General features: G+C 39.2%; 1 protein-coding gene across 12 annotated transcripts in view; it reads left to right on the top strand.

Moving 5' to 3' along the window:
* Window positions 1–15,630, top strand: part of ANK3 (ankyrin 3) — a 325,335-nt gene that overhangs the window by 205,933 nt on the left and 103,772 nt on the right. For 3 of the 12 annotated variants that reach the window (XM_076010010.1, XM_076010016.1, XM_076010017.1), the window contains one exon: window positions 12,202–12,255. The exons of the other annotated variants lie outside the window; for them this stretch is intronic. In XM_076010010.1, the coding sequence (XP_075866125.1) occupies window positions 12,202–12,255 (54 nt within the window). The remainder of the gene's footprint in view (window positions 1–12,201; window positions 12,256–15,630) is intronic. 12 annotated transcript variants of the gene reach the window in all.

The following is a 15,630-nucleotide window of genomic DNA, read 5'->3' as shown; positions in this document are numbered from 1 at the left end:
CTTGAAGGACCTGCCTCAGTGTTTGTAAATGTTGCTTTGATAAATGTTAAAGGCTTTTACTCACTTTTCTTTCTTTTTTGGCTAAAACATCAACTGTATGTTTACCTCTCTTCTATCGCCAAATGGAAATTTGTATCATCTTTAGGACTTTTAGAGCGCTGTGTCTTACTGTCATATTATATTTCAGTGCCTTCTCACGCAACATTTCAGAGCAATGTTTCGCATTTCTTATGTGCAGAAGGTAAAAGAAGAAATGATATTCTTACATAGATGTAAACACATACAAAACATGACATCAAAAATATGTGTTTCAAATGAAATTATTATGAAATAGGATAATTACAGTCCTAAAAATTTACTGGTCTTTTAACAAAATATCCAAAATTAGCCACATTGATGAGAGGCCAAGTTTGAATGGACTATATAAAAGCCTTATATGTGTGGATAGCTAACCAAATAATTTCAAAAAAGAAATTTTGAATCTCTAAATTTGAATTTAATTCATCTAGTTATTTAACTACAAATGATAATCATTTCCTTTACATTTATCTCAGCTTGGGAATTTGAAATTAACAGACAAATTTTAATTCTCATTTTATCTATCTTTTCTTTAAAATCTTTGGTCCTTTATGGGTGTATCCCCAGGCTGTTGGAATCTAATGGCTTTGATTTCATGATGTTGTAGAATTGAATCTTGAAAAGGATTCCTTCCTCAATCTGAACAACCTTATACTCCTGGAATCTCAATCGGCTTAGAAGCTCCGTTGCTCAAATGCCTCAAATAATGGGAATTCCCTAATTCCCAAAATGCATAGTCCATTTTGGACAGTTCTGTCTTTAAAAATTCTTGATTTCATGGAGCTTTCTGTAGCTTCTATTCATTGATTCAGGCTGTAATATATTTGGCCAAGCCGATGAGGGAACTAGATTCTAAATAGTATTTAGAACAAAATCTGCTTCCGTGTGACAATCCTTCAGATGTTTGAAAATATGTTTTCTATTTTTTCTTAGTTTTTTTTTTCTTTCTTTTTAAATCTCCAGGCATATCATTGCCACCTCCTTCTACTGTACCCCTCCCCAACCTTGTCACTCTTCTATGCACATTTCAACATTTCTATATGCATCTCAAATTGAGGTGGCCAGAACCAAATACCATATTCTAGGTGTACTCTAATCAAAGTGTAGCAGAGGTTTTGCTTTCTCTGTGGAAAACATTAAAAAGGTATTATTAGAGATTAAAATATTTTTGAGATTATAATTTACATTTAATGACTCATATTAATGTTATTGTCAGCTAAAGTTCCTCAATTGTGCTTACAAGAGCTCTGGTAAGCCACATTTGCCCTATCCTGTATTTATGTTGCTCTCTGCTGCATAAATTAGCATTTCTAATTATTGCAAATCCCAAAACAAATCATTTTGAAATTTTAGTTCAAAAGAACCCCTACAACTTTAATGATAGTTTTAACTTCTGACTCATTTGCCTCATAGTTTGCCAGAGCTTTGATTGTCACTTTAGTTGGATTTAGTGCTGCCCATTTGAGTAAGCTCTTATGCAGCTGTGGCAAATGTTCATTTCCATGAACCCATAGGCATGTTGTGAATATATCTTCCTATGAGAACTAGTGAAAGATCATCTCACTGGTGTCCCAGGGTACTAAGTTTATTAGCAGCTGTGAAAAGCAAACACAAATAATAAGCAATGCATGCTGCCAGTTTATCTCAAGGAAGAAAAGAAGAAGTAGTTTGTAATATGGGAAAATAAAATTTTAATCCTAAATTCTACAAATAGAGTAAATCTTAAAGGAGCAATGACAAAGTAGTCTCTCTTTTCTTTTTTGCTTTCTGCTTCTCTTTTTCCTCTTTCTTTGGCTCACCAGGAGAGATTAGTACAAATGAAAGAGTGTTTAGATTAATTTCTTTAGAAAAATTAAGGAAAACAAGTCTAGACAATGTTATCATTGAATGACCTAGGAGAACAATGGAGCCAAGATACAAAGTAGAGCAAAAGTTAAAGTATCAGCAAAACAGAGCAGTAGAAGAAAAGGAAGGAGATTTTGAAGCAAAGGCAGGCTTTTAAGCTTAAGCATTATGCAGGTGGGGACAAACAGAACTCCTCAGAGGGCCAGATGAATTTGTAGATACCTTACTGTCACACTGTCTTCTGTCCCAGAATATGTCTGTTACATGCATATAATATTAATATACCTACAAAATTAATATCTTAATTCTAGTGCCAGTTTGATTCTTATGTTTTGTAATTGTAATTAACGAGGAAGAAAATGTGAGAAAGAGAAAAAAAGAGAATGAGGAGGAGGAGGAAGAGGGAAGAAAGAATGAAGGAAGGAATGAAAGAAGGATGAAGAAAGAGAAAGGGGAGAAAGAAAGAGTGGGGGGAGAGAGAGAGGAAGAAAATTGAAATTAAGGTTTAAGTTGTCTTCTAGTTTGGGTTCCCCTCCCAAGGGATTTCACAGTGGCTTTGGTTCAACTCTGATCTTAAGTTGTAAATTCCTATAAAATGTATTTTATAAATTGAAAAAATGTATAAAATATTATTTTAGCTTGCAGAATTCTGATGGATTTGGGGGTTATTGTTACAGATTAAAAGAACTAATGATGGGACATAATGAGAAATGGAATTAAACCATGCCAAGTAAAAACTCAAAAGGCAGCTCTATAAAATATGATTCTACTGAACAGGTTTATGAGACAACAGCTGGGGACAACAAACTCTTACTAGGAAGAATTATCTAATTCTTGGCTACTTATAAATTTGATAGGGCTGAAAAATCTCCTTCTGAATCAAATGCAGACTCTAAATATTAAAAGTAAAAAGTAAGAGGCTAAGTATACACGTGGTAGAACTAATTATCAAGTAGGTGTAAGTTTGAGATATGATGAAGCACTAAAATTTCAGCAGATACCAGAGTGCCCGGAGGGGTGAGAAGAGTGATGCGTAGCTCAGCTTTGTGCCAAACTTGGTAGCCAGTGGAAGCCACAGCAAATTAAAATCCTCAGATTTCAAAGAACTGAGGGGCAGGTTGGGATCGTGTAAGCCCATTCCTGCCATGATACTGAAGAGCAAGGAAGGTACAAGTACCCGTTGAGTGGCCTTTCCAAACAGGTGAGTGGCAGAACTGATCAGAACAGGTCCGACTCTGTGGTTTTAGATCATCTCTTTCATTGTCCAACTTGACCTGTTTTCTTATATACAGAACCCAAGAATGCATATTTCTTTCTGTCAGCTTCAAAAATAAAAGTATGTGTTTAGAAAAAGGAACAAATCATGCTCTTGGAAATCATCACAAGGTAATGATAATTATTTTTTTAAAGACCTTGATGAGACTACAGTCGAAATTTTATACCTTCCTCTGACTGTTGTGGCAAAAGAAATATGCGGGCCAAGATGAAAATTCAAGGAAAATAAATATAAACATAATTTGGGATGCGTTTTAAGAACTCCAAGCTAGTAGTTTTAGTAAACATATCAGAGTATTCTCAATCAGAAGGAAATAAATAGAATTTCATATGACACAATCCAAAACTCAAAAATGTAGGAGATATTACTTTCAGAAATGTGAAGCTAGATCTCTAGAAAACCACCAGGAAAATACCCTTTAGGCTCTCTTCTCCCCAAATACCTAGGACTATCCTGCTATCCTTATCTCCTAATCATCCTAATAAATAAATGGGACTATTATGCTATTAGCTTAATAGAGCTGGAAAGAGGCCAAGGAGATTAGCTTGGCCTCAGGTGATTCAAAGGGGTGGTTACGGCCGGGCGCGGTGGCTCACGCCTATAATCCTAGCACTCTGGGAGGCCGAGGCGGGCGGATTGCTCGAGGTCAGGAGTTCGAAACCAGCCTGAGCAAGAGTGAGACCCCGTCTCTACTATAAATAGAAAGAAATTAATTGGCCAACTAATATATATAAAAATTAGCCGGGCATGGTGGTGAATGCCTGTAGTCCCAGCTACTTGGGAGGCTGAGGCAGGAGGATTGCTTGAGCCAGGAGTTTGAGGTTGCTGTGAGCTAGGCTGAAGCCACGGCACTCACTCTAGCCTGGGCAACAAAGCGAGACTCTGTCTCAAAAAAAAAAAAAAAACAAAGGGGTGGTTACTATTCTGTCATTGTTGTTCTTAGCAGCAACAGAAATTATTCTTCACCTGAAATTTTATCATTTTACAAGTACCTCTTAAATCATATCATTGAGCCTTTTGCCTGAGATTTTCCTGCTTACAATTGACCTTTCAAATAGCCATTACGTAATTGCATGCCTCTATCAGCAATAAAATCAAAATGGACTTTGAAATACCAGAAACAGAGACCAAATCTTTTTTTAAAAATCTTATTTCAGAATATCATGAACATTTTGTGTTACATAAATGCAAACATTTTGGTTACATAAATTGCTTTTGTACTGTTTGAGTCAAAGTTATAAGTGTGCCCATCCCCCAGATGGCGTATATTGTACCTGATAGGTGTGCATTTACCCATCCCCTCCTCCCCCTCCCACCTGCTTGATTTCTGTTGAATGTTATTTCTATATGTGCACATAAGTGTTGATCAATTAGTTTCAATTTAATGGTTGAGTACATGTGGTGTGTGTTTGTCCATTCTTGTGATATTTCACTTAGAAGAATGGTCTCCAGTTCCGTCCAGGTTAATATAAGAGGTATTAGTTTACCTTTTCGTGGCTGAGTAGTATTCCATGGTATGCATATACCACATTTCAGAGACTACATCTTATTCTCTGTTTTACCCCAAGAACGCAGCACAGTACTTGGCACACAGATCTTCGATACATGTTTGGTCAGGTTTATCAAAATGAAGGGTGGCTCCAGGGAAAGATGGTTTTATAGGTATCTGAGAACAGGCAAAATGAAGATGTGCCTACCATGCTTCTTTTTCCTTCCCTTAAACCCCTTTTTACTGAGACAGTCCTAGACTATGTCTTGAATTAACATACAGCTTTATAATGGCTCCCCCAAGGCATATCTGCATCTCATACAATGGTTGATGGATTTAAAAGATTTCCCAGCTAAAGAAAAAGATCTGTGGACTGGGACACAGGCCTTTATTCTAAAGCAGAGTCTATCCCATCGTTGATTTCCTCTCTTTGGAACTGGAATTATTTAGTGATTTTCACCCATACTATCCACTTACCCAGCTGTGTATATTTCTGTTTAGATTTATGGGTATGTAACAGTTGTAAACTCACAGATTTCTTAATTCACCATGCCCCGAATATACCTCTCCAAAACAGTGTTTCTTCCTATCTTTCTCCATCTCAGTAAATGGCTCTTATCACCCAAGCCAAAACCTGTGAGATTCGTGCCATCTCTTTCTTCATACTGCTCCTGTCTAGCCCCTCAGCAGCTCTTGTCAGTCCTACTTCCAGGATGCATCTCAAATCCTTCTTTTTTCCATCTCCACTGTCACCACCCTAATCCAGCCCCTCAGTGTTTCCCACATGGAAAACTGCAGGAGCCTCCGCACAGGGCTTCTTCACCTCTGCTCTTACCCAATAGACCCAGCTTTCTGCACCGCATCCACAGTAATCCTGTAAACATGTAAATTGCATCATGTCATTCCACTCCCCGGCTTAAAACCCATCAAAGCTTGTAGTTATGATTTCAAGGTTCATTAATGCTGTTACGTATAATTGTAGTTCATTCGTTTTCATTTCTATGTACTATTCCATTGTATGCTTGTACCATAATTAAGTCATTCACTGTACTGTTGATGGAAATGTGGGTCGTTCCCAGGTTGGGGCTATTGCAAACAAAGCTGCTACAAACCTTCTTATATAATATGTCTCCTGGTACACACATGCACATGTCTCTGTAGAGTGTAGACCCAGAAGTATAATCCCTAAGTTGTAGGTTTGGCGGAGACAATAGGACTTATCAAAACCAAATGGCAATGAACTATGATTGTAAAATCAGATAGATAATTTTCTAAAGAAAACCAAAAGAATTTGAAGGAAGTAATTACCTTGAGGACAAAAAAGGGGGAGCCATGACTGGGATGAGGGATGCCGGAAACTTCTGAGGTTCTAACGGTGTTCTATGTCTTGACCTGGATGGTGTTTATTTTATTAATATAACAATTTGTTAAAATGTACATTTACATCTTATGTACTCATCTGTGTGGCTGCTGTATTTCATGATAAAAGTAACATTGCCCCCCAAATAATACAAACATAACCCCAAGGCAGTACAAATACAAAATCAAATCCTCCCAAGACTTTACATTGCATTTAGAATAATTTCAGTCCTTTACTGTGTTTGATAAGTTCTGCATGGTACAGCTCCTGGCTACCTCCTTTCCATTCTCCTTTCACTGATGTTTTTTGATTTCTTCCTAATATTCCTCTCATTTTATTGATCATTCATTTCAGGGGTCAGCAGACATTTTTCTATAAAGGGCCAGTGATAAATATTTTTGAATGTTCAGGCCATATGGGTCTCTGTCACATGTACTCATGGCTGCCTTTGTAGTACAAAAGCAGCCCAAGACAATAACAAAACAGGGGCATGGCTGTGTGATAGTAAAGCTTAGTTACAAAAATAGGCGAGAGGCTGGATTTAGCCCATGGATTGTAGTTTGCCAACTCCTGATTAATTTTGTCTATTTTCTTTCAAATGAGATTGTTAACTCCGGGATGAGAGTTGTGCTGGTCACTATCACAGCTCTTAGGACATATGTACACGTGCCCTGATTCGTGAATGCATGCATCTACTGCCTTACCGCCACCCATTTACCTGTGTCTCGGTCCCCTCTCAGGATTCCAGATAAATGAATGCTCTCACCATCATAAACAAAGAACTTACCATTTACTGAGCCTTTCTGTGTGCTAGGCATTAAGCTATATACATTTTATGCATTATGTCATTTAATCCTCACAGTGACCCTCTACGTTGGAGCCATTGTAATTTCCATTTTATAGATGTGGAAAATATGTCTCAGCAAGGTTAAAGACCTTGATGGAGACCATGCAATTAGTCAGTGCTGTACAAGGACTGTGTGATCCTTGTACTTAACCTCTATTCTAACACAGATGTTGTCTGGTAATTTAGATAAGAGTCCCATAACTGTTGGATGTCTGTAAGTTTAAATGAAATATATACACAAAGGGTTCAGAATTTCCATGTACACACAAAGAGTTTAGAATCTGGCATGTGGTAAGATCTCAGTAAATGTTAGTTACTTGGTACTTTATCTTGTTAATTCTCTCAGAGTACTTGAGAGCATTATCACCACTATTTTTACTCCCAGTTTACATTTAGTCCCGATTTAAAGCCCCAATTTAAAGTAGTATTAGTCCTAATTTACATTAAGGACTCAGGCTCCAAGAGTTGAAGATACTTGTTCAGGTTAACACAAAGAAAATGGAATTTGGATTTAGGGTTTTTGCTTAGACTCTCTACTCCATGAGATGCCATAAGTAGGGAAGAACAGATTCAGAGATAAGGAAATTCAAAAGACAGGGAGATTACCAAGGGCCTCAAGAAAGAACTTGAAAGGCATTTTAAAGAATAGATAGAATTCTGACAGGTAGAAATCTTGCGGGAGTAGAAGGGTGGGAATGGGAAAGAGGTGTCTGAGCTCAGTAATGTCTTTGGTCAAAGTGCCAGAGACAGGAAAGCACACCCCCCCCCCACCGAGAGCTGACCCCGGTGGAGGCACTAAGATGGGGTCCCTAGGGCAGGTCACAGAGACGATAAGAAGATTCTGGACACACTGACATTTAAGAGGAAGAGGAACAATGAAGGATTACAGAAGGAGTAGTAAGAGAGGAGGGCAACACCCCGAGGAGTGGGTTCTGGTGGAAGCCATGGGAGAAACTTCCATGGAAAGCTCTGATCAAATGAACACAAGCGATACAGGGGCTCTTGGTGACTTTGGCAGCTGCCATGTCCGTCCATAATGCTGTGGATAGAGACACAAAATAGAGGAGTTCTGGAATAGGTGAGGAAGGTCAGACAGCAAGTGTATTCTTTTCCCCCAAGAAGCTGTGACACAAAGAGCAGCTGGGACGGCCTGTGGAATGTCAGAGGACGGCAGGGAATTACGTGTGCTTATTTACTGCAGACAACAGGCTGAGTTTTTTTTTTTTTTTTTTTTTCATTTGCCCAAAACAAGTGGTAATTTTGAACATGCTTGTCTTAACTCTAAATTATATCTGTCCCTGTCCATCCACCTGAAATGTCTGGCCTGCTTCCTGTGGAAGTAGGTCCAAATCCAACCACCCTTTGGGCCCTGCCCCCTCACGTTAGGATCCTTACTACAGAAAAAAGAGAGCGGAAGGGGAACTCGGGGACCATCAACATGGAGAACAAACGGGCGATGTGAAGGCAGGGTGGTGGGCACAGAGCTGGGGGCAAGAGGAGTTAGAAAAACCAAGGGAAGATGTTACAGATGGGGAGGGGTGTTCTGATCGCCTGGGTCAGACCTCAGTGAGGAGGAGAACTGACAACAGACCCTGCTGAGCCTTTACCTTTTTATGTACACACCTTTGGGCATAGGTTGGGAATATAAAACAAGCCAGTAAGTGTTTACTGCCCAGCACAGTGATGGGCAATTTGAATATAAGAGAAGGAAGGGATCAAATCCTTGCCTACAAAGTATAGCCGAGCCTGGTACTTCTCCCCCCTGGGAACAGTGAATGTGTTCCTGTATTGTGTACATGGTCCTTATGTGCATAGATAATGAGACCAAGGAGGTGTGGATTGGGGCTTGAGGCTAGACAGGTAGCTAAGAAAAGACAAATAGAAAAAAGGACCCGTTGGCATGACCCTGCCACCTTAAATTTAGCTACCTAATTTCTCTGCCAGTAGGAGCCAACATTTTAGTGCCTGATTTCACAGGGCTAGTTTGTGGCTAGTAATTAATTCATTGTCTAGTCTTCTTTACAAGTGGCATAGATTTTAGATAATGAGAGCAGTGTAAGTAATCTTGTACTCCTGTCTGCATTTTCTCTTTAGACTTAGGTGCTCATTTGACCAAGTCAGCATAGTGTCCAATCCTAGTTAGAGGACTAAAGGGGAATTTCTCCATCAGGGTTAAGGAGTGTATTGATAAGAATATGAAAAAAAAAATGATACTGTCTGTCCCAACATTGTCTTTTTCTACCTCTTCACAGGAAAGGCGTGAATTCTCTTTCTTTTCTTGGATGGGTTTGTTTATTAACCCAGCCAAGATCACAGAGGACGTTTTTCATTGCTACGTCTGGAAGAGTTCCAACACTGAGTCATGCATGCTTACTTTAGAAACTATATCTAGCCTGGATTAAGGAGCAGTAAGCTGCTATACAGTTGTTTTTTTTTTTAAAAGGAAGCACATCTAGCTCCAAAGAACAGAATAATGTTTTCAAATTGAGTTTGTGCTCTTTAAAAAAAAAGCCTAAGCAAAAAGAGTCATTTGTTCCTGTGGAATAACAGCAATTTGTTGTTGTTTAAACGTGTGCAAACTTTGTCATCCAAACCTGACTCTTTTTTGGCCACCTGCAAAACCAGGCTCTTAGGAGCACCTAGAGCTAGAGACAGGAAAGAAGAATGCAGCAGGGGGCCTCCCTCAAACTGAGAACATTCTTCTTCAGCCTTCTTAAGGTCACATATTTCACCCCTTGCTCATTTGGCCATTTTCTCAATTTAACCCTATAGTCGTCACCCGTTTTGAGAAGGGAATCAGGAAAATACTGACACTCGGTTTATAAAATCCTGACACTCGGTTTATATTGTGAAAGAACAACTACTGCTGCCGGGAGATGATGGCAAAAAAAGGGGGTTAAAGTGAAGACTCCCCCATCATCTGCTCATTCCTAATGGAGGGGACAGGTGCAGGGTGAAGGAGGCAGCGGGGAGGCTCACTCTATTCTTTACCTTGACCTTGGGGCTGCCAGCTTCTCTCTCAGCCTCCAGCCATGCCAGAGCTGCCGGAGCGGTGAGCCGGGCTTGCAGCACCTCCCTGGTCGCGTCCGGCCCGACACAGGAGCGCCCGGACTGCACGCGTGAACCTCCTGACGCAGATGGCACAATTCCACCCTCCGTACATCCTCCTGCCTCTTGCCGCCTCTGAGAATATTCACAGGAAACCATGCTTAACGCAAGCTCTTGCTCCAAACTGCAAAATGAAAGGAGAAATGCATGCAGATCTGGAATCTAAGCAACTTTCTCAGTAACTGTTGTGTGACTCTAGCATAGAATTAGACTTCCAGACTCCCAAGTTTGAGTGGATCAGGGTCCTAATCCTACCGTATTCCTCTTCCTTCCTGCTTTCTTGCTTTTCTGAGAACAAGACTATCGGGAGATCAAGGGAGAAGTCGTGTGAGCAAATAATAGTCATTTAGATTCTCTAGGCTGAAATGTACTGTCTAAATGTTGAGTGAGATCTCATTTTGTTAAGGTTTTGAGTTGATGGAAAGTATTTTATCTTCAAAGCTGTCTGTATTTTTATGTCCCTTATTTGAACCTTCAGAAAATAAAATATACTGGATATCTTCTCATTATTAACCCCTTTTAAGGGTTAGAGCTCCCATGAAGAGGAAAAGAAACAGCATATATAAAGCATTTAGAATAGTGACTGCTATACACTGAGTGCCAGTCAATGGCAGCCCCTCTTCTTTTGTCACATGGATATGACTGTGCATCCTGCCTGCTGCTATGGGATTAGAATTAGGGCAGGAAAGAGTGAGAGGATGAAGGAGAGCTTGGAGAGTTTGGGTCTTCCATTAAAAAAAAAAAAAGTGAGTCAACAAAGTAATTGCACTTCCACCCCCTGATGGATATGTGTGGCCTGTCACTTGGATGGCAATTGTTATTCTATAATTCAATTTCAAGGGCCCTAAAAATGTGGGCTTATGTCCTGTGACTCATTTGCTTGTCACATCAGTAAAGCTGGCTGTTCTCAGGGCATTCCTATGCTTTCCCTCTTATGCTTGCTTCTCTGGCTGGGAATGGCCAACTTCCCATTTCCACTCCGCTCCACCTAGCTTAGCTCACACACCTTCCATTCAGCCTCGGCCACATCTGCTCAATCAAAAGCGATGACCACATTTTGTCTGTAATATCTCTTGCTTGCCTTCTGCCATTGTGGTGTGGTGGTTAGGAGTTTGGGTTCTGCAGCCTGACTGCATGGGTTCTAACCCAGACCCTGCCAGTGACTTGACAGGTGAGTTTTGAAAAAGAAGTTAACTTCTCTGAATGTGTTTCTTCATCTGTAAAAGGGAAATAGTAGTCCCTGTTTCACAGGGTTGAGGATTAAGTGAGATGCACAGTGCCTAGCACGCAGAATGCACTAAATAAATAGCAGCTGGCAGGAGTAGCAATACAATATTTGCATTATCATTAAACATTTGTTATTTATTATTTAAATATTATTAAACGTTATTAAATATTCGTGTCCTGGTCTTAGCTTCTTTACTGGAGACTACTAAGTGCCTTGAAGACAATAGTTGAGTCTCACATCTCCCTACTCAGTCTAGTTTGTAGACCAGAAATATTGCAGTCACCTGAGGGCCTATTATAGATGCAGAAACTCGGGGTCTGCCCTAGACCTATGGAATTAGTATCTGCATTTTAACAAGGTCCCCAGGTGATACAAATAATGTTGAACTTCGCGAAACACTGCCCTCAATTGAGTTCAATCACTGAAGCTGATATTTTAGTTATTCTAGTAATACCCACCTGGAAAATAGATATTTAATTCTGTACAGTTAATATCACCATTGGATAACTGTTATGTATTTGGAATGATCTTTTAGACCGGTAGTTCTCAAGGTGTGGCCCTGTACCAACTGTGTCAGGTTCACTTGGGAATGTGTTAGAAATATGAGTTGTCAGGTGATTCTGATGCACGCTACAGGCTGAGAACCACTGCTTTAGAGCACTGGGAAGCTACCAGAAGTAACCACATAAATAATGTGCGTGTCCTTCTTCCTGCCATGTTATTTCTCTTCATCTATGCCGTCTCCTAACGAGGCAAGTAAGGTAGAATATCATGAAATACCGAGTTTCCCCTCTCTGTCTGCGGGGTATCCACTGGTGCACAGACACATCCTAACGTCTGCCTGGCAGGCAGACTTCTGCAGGTCACAGCACTGTTTCTGGTGGACGGAACGCGCAGCCCACGTGACTTATCTGCAGTCCCTGTGTTTCGTTTTGTTTTCTTTTGTTAATTTTATTCGTTTTTTGAATAGGTGATAGATGCACATGGTACAAAATCCCCAAGGTACAAGAGTTTACAGTGAAAAGTAAGTCTCCCTCCTCCTCGCCCCAGTAATATAGTTCCAATCTTCAAAGGCAATCGCTGATCTTTCATTTCTTCCACACATTTATTGAGCACCTACTATGTGCCGGGCACTGTTCTGGCCAATGGATATAGAACAAAACAGACAAAAAAAACCCTCAGCCCTCATGGAGCTTACATTTTGGTTACCAATTTCTTGTAGTAGTCATTCAATAGTATTCTAAGTTTTCTATGGCCAGCACACTGCAGCCGTTAAAAGTAGGGCTCTATGGTCAAATCAACTGTTTTGAATCTTATTTTCTCTATATTCTAAGTGATCTTGGATTATTTATTATACTAATATAAACTGTATTTTCTGTGTCTTGAAATGCAGATATATTTATTTTATAAGATTGTGAGAATTAAATGAGGTAATACATATAAAGCGCCAAACAGTGCCTAGAACATAGTAAATGCTCAATAAATACTGGTGTTAATTAGAATGTTGTGATCTTATTCTACTGTTCTGCAATACAGACTGTAAATGGCTAAAGGATTTATTTTCCCAATAGTTTTCATTTCCTCTCTTTTCTACATGATTTAAAACAATCACTTTTTTTAAAGAATAAGCAACAGTAAAGTCTTCTAAGTTTGATCATTAACTGCTTGTGTATAAGACTACCTGCTGTGTTCTATTAAGAAACAAGCTTCTATCAATCATTAGACTATAGAGACTGTGTTCTTTATTCTTTCTAATCTACCTTTTTTCAAATCCCATGTAATTTGGAGGTTTTGTACTACTAATTCATTTGGAGGTGTTTTGTACTATCAATTTCAACGTTATAATATTACAAAATATGTATCTTGGGGGGAGTCTGCATTTCACAGCATAAGAATTGACCACTTTGAGCAAAGTTTTTAACAATACAATTTGGTATCATTATCTTAAGGAACTTTCTTTCTGATTCAAGTCTCCAGGCAAATGAGAAAGCAACTTTCAGTCCCTAGAAAATCAACAAAAGTATTCCTTGGTGATGCCCTTAAGGTAGCAAAAGATTAGAAAAAATTACCTAAGAGAGAGAGCACACAAGCAAACACAAAAACACTTTAACATTTTAAATATTAGGCCAAGAACTGTTTTCTTTAGTATCAAAAAGGGTTATTAGTGGGCATAATGAAAGATTGCAAGAATGTTGAGTTGATTATACCATGTGCTGGATCATTGACTTAGAATCTAAAAATGAAAGAGAATACATCTATTTGGCCCCCCACAGCCATGATAATTATGTAATATATTCTCTTTATTTTTCTCCTTTGTTCCTGATTCTATTTTGTACTCTTTTCTTGGTGGTCAGAGTTTATGGATCTTGGAATGGTTGATTATGGTATAGGAGATCTCTTTTCTTAACCTAGTCATGCTATAGTGAGGACTAGGACGGAGGAGATAGCTGAGAAATTGAAGTGAAATGCTTCCAAATAGCTTTTATTATTTGGTTAATTGGTGGGATCAGGTAGATCTGGGGAGTTTTGTGGCTTTTCTTATTTTATTTTTTTGAGACAGAGTCTCATTCTGTTGCCTGGGCTAGAGTGCCATGGCGTCAGCCTGACTCACAGCAACCTCAAACTCCTGGGCTCAAGCAATCCTCCTGCCTCAGCCTCCTGAGTAGCCGGGACTACAGGCATGCACCACCATGCCAGGCTAATTTTTTCTATATATTTTTATTTGGCCAATTAATTTCTTTTTATTTTTAGTAGAGATGGTGTCTCACTCTTGCTCAGGCTGGTCTCAAACTCCTGACCTTGAGCGATCCTCCCACCTTGGCCTCCCAGAGTGCTACGATTACAGGCATGAGCGACTGCACCCAGCCTAGTTTTGTGTTCTTTTAAAAACATTTTTCAGGCTCTGATAGTTTATTGATATAAACAGATTAACAATAAGAACATCAGTGCTCAAAAGTTTTGAAAGGCATAAAGTCAATACCTTATGTATTGATAAATAGATGAGGCCTTCTCTAGTGGCATTTTGCCACTGTACTTCTGGACTTTGTCTGCACTAATCATATAATGCAATACAGAGCTAACTCTATTTTATTAAGGACACATTAGGCAACCTGTCTGTGACCTCTTTGGCTTACCTTTGGACTTTGTCATTTCTCATCCTCTCTGTTACCTATTACAAAAGTAACAATCCCCCTCTAAACTCAGTGGTTTAATGTATTTTTCTCTTTCAAGTTTCTGTGAGTTAACTGGGCTCTTGAGCACTTTCAAGATTGCAGTCAAATAGCAGCTGATGCAGGAGTTACAAGCCTGGATGTCCAAGTGGTGTCTTCATTCAAAGATCTGCCACCTCAGCTAGGATGGCTGAAACAGCTGAGGGCCAGTAACAACTCTTGCTCTCACTCTAAACAGCCTCTCCATGCGGCTACCTTGAGCTTCCTTATAACATGGTCATCTCATGGTAGTCAGATTTTTTTTACACTGGGTCTGGTTTCCCCTGAATAACTGTTTTAAGAGACTCGGGGAATCTGAAAGATTTCTTTGAACTCAAACTCAGTCTTGCAAAATCACTTTCCCTGAATTTTATTGCTCAAAACTCTAGCCAACCCAGATTCAAGTAAGGGCACTCCACAAGGGCGTGAATAAAAGGAGACATGGTTCATTGGCGGCGGTGAGGCTAAAGGCATCTTTAAAGACTAGCTACCAGCACCCTTTTTGCCAGAAAATAGTGAAGCCTATCTATAATACAATTCTACTCCACCAAACACCTCCAGGAAACATAAATCTGCACAAGTACTTCTTAGTAAGTGAAAATACATGGCATTTGGTAATACACACACACACACACACACACACACACACACACACACACATATATATATTTTGACTAAATATATCTGATATTGAATGAGTATCATCTATTCAGAGAATTACCTTGCTTGGCATATATACACACACTGGTACCTGTTAGAAGCTGCTGCTAACCAGAATGCCTTTTGGATTATATAGCAAATTAGAGGCAGCTAACAAGTCACACAATACAATTCATCTCATTCCTTTCTAATCTTCAGTATAGTGCTGTGTCCTACTATACAATAATTACAAAAGGTTTTGTTTATTGAAAGGAGAATGAATTTTGGTATTATTCATTCATACAATCAACAAATATTTGTTTATTATGATGAGCTAGGCCTTGTGTTAGCTTGTAGAGGGCAGGGATCCCTTACTGTGGTTGGATTTTGCCTTCACCAGTCTAAATAGTAGCAATTTAAATGTTAGCTATTAATATTAACATTTGAGTTCATGCATCAGATGTTTGGGCATTGAAGAAAGCTGTGTTACACAATAATAATAGCATAGCTAATTAAGCCCTTACTTTGTATATTATTTCATTTAAATCTGC

The sequence above is a fragment of the Microcebus murinus genome, chromosome 14, assembly GCF_040939455.1.
Source record: "Microcebus murinus isolate Inina chromosome 14, M.murinus_Inina_mat1.0, whole genome shotgun sequence".
In the NCBI taxonomy this organism is placed as follows: domain Eukaryota; kingdom Metazoa; phylum Chordata; class Mammalia; order Primates; family Cheirogaleidae; genus Microcebus; species Microcebus murinus.
This window is presented reverse-complemented; position numbering and strand designations above follow the sequence as displayed.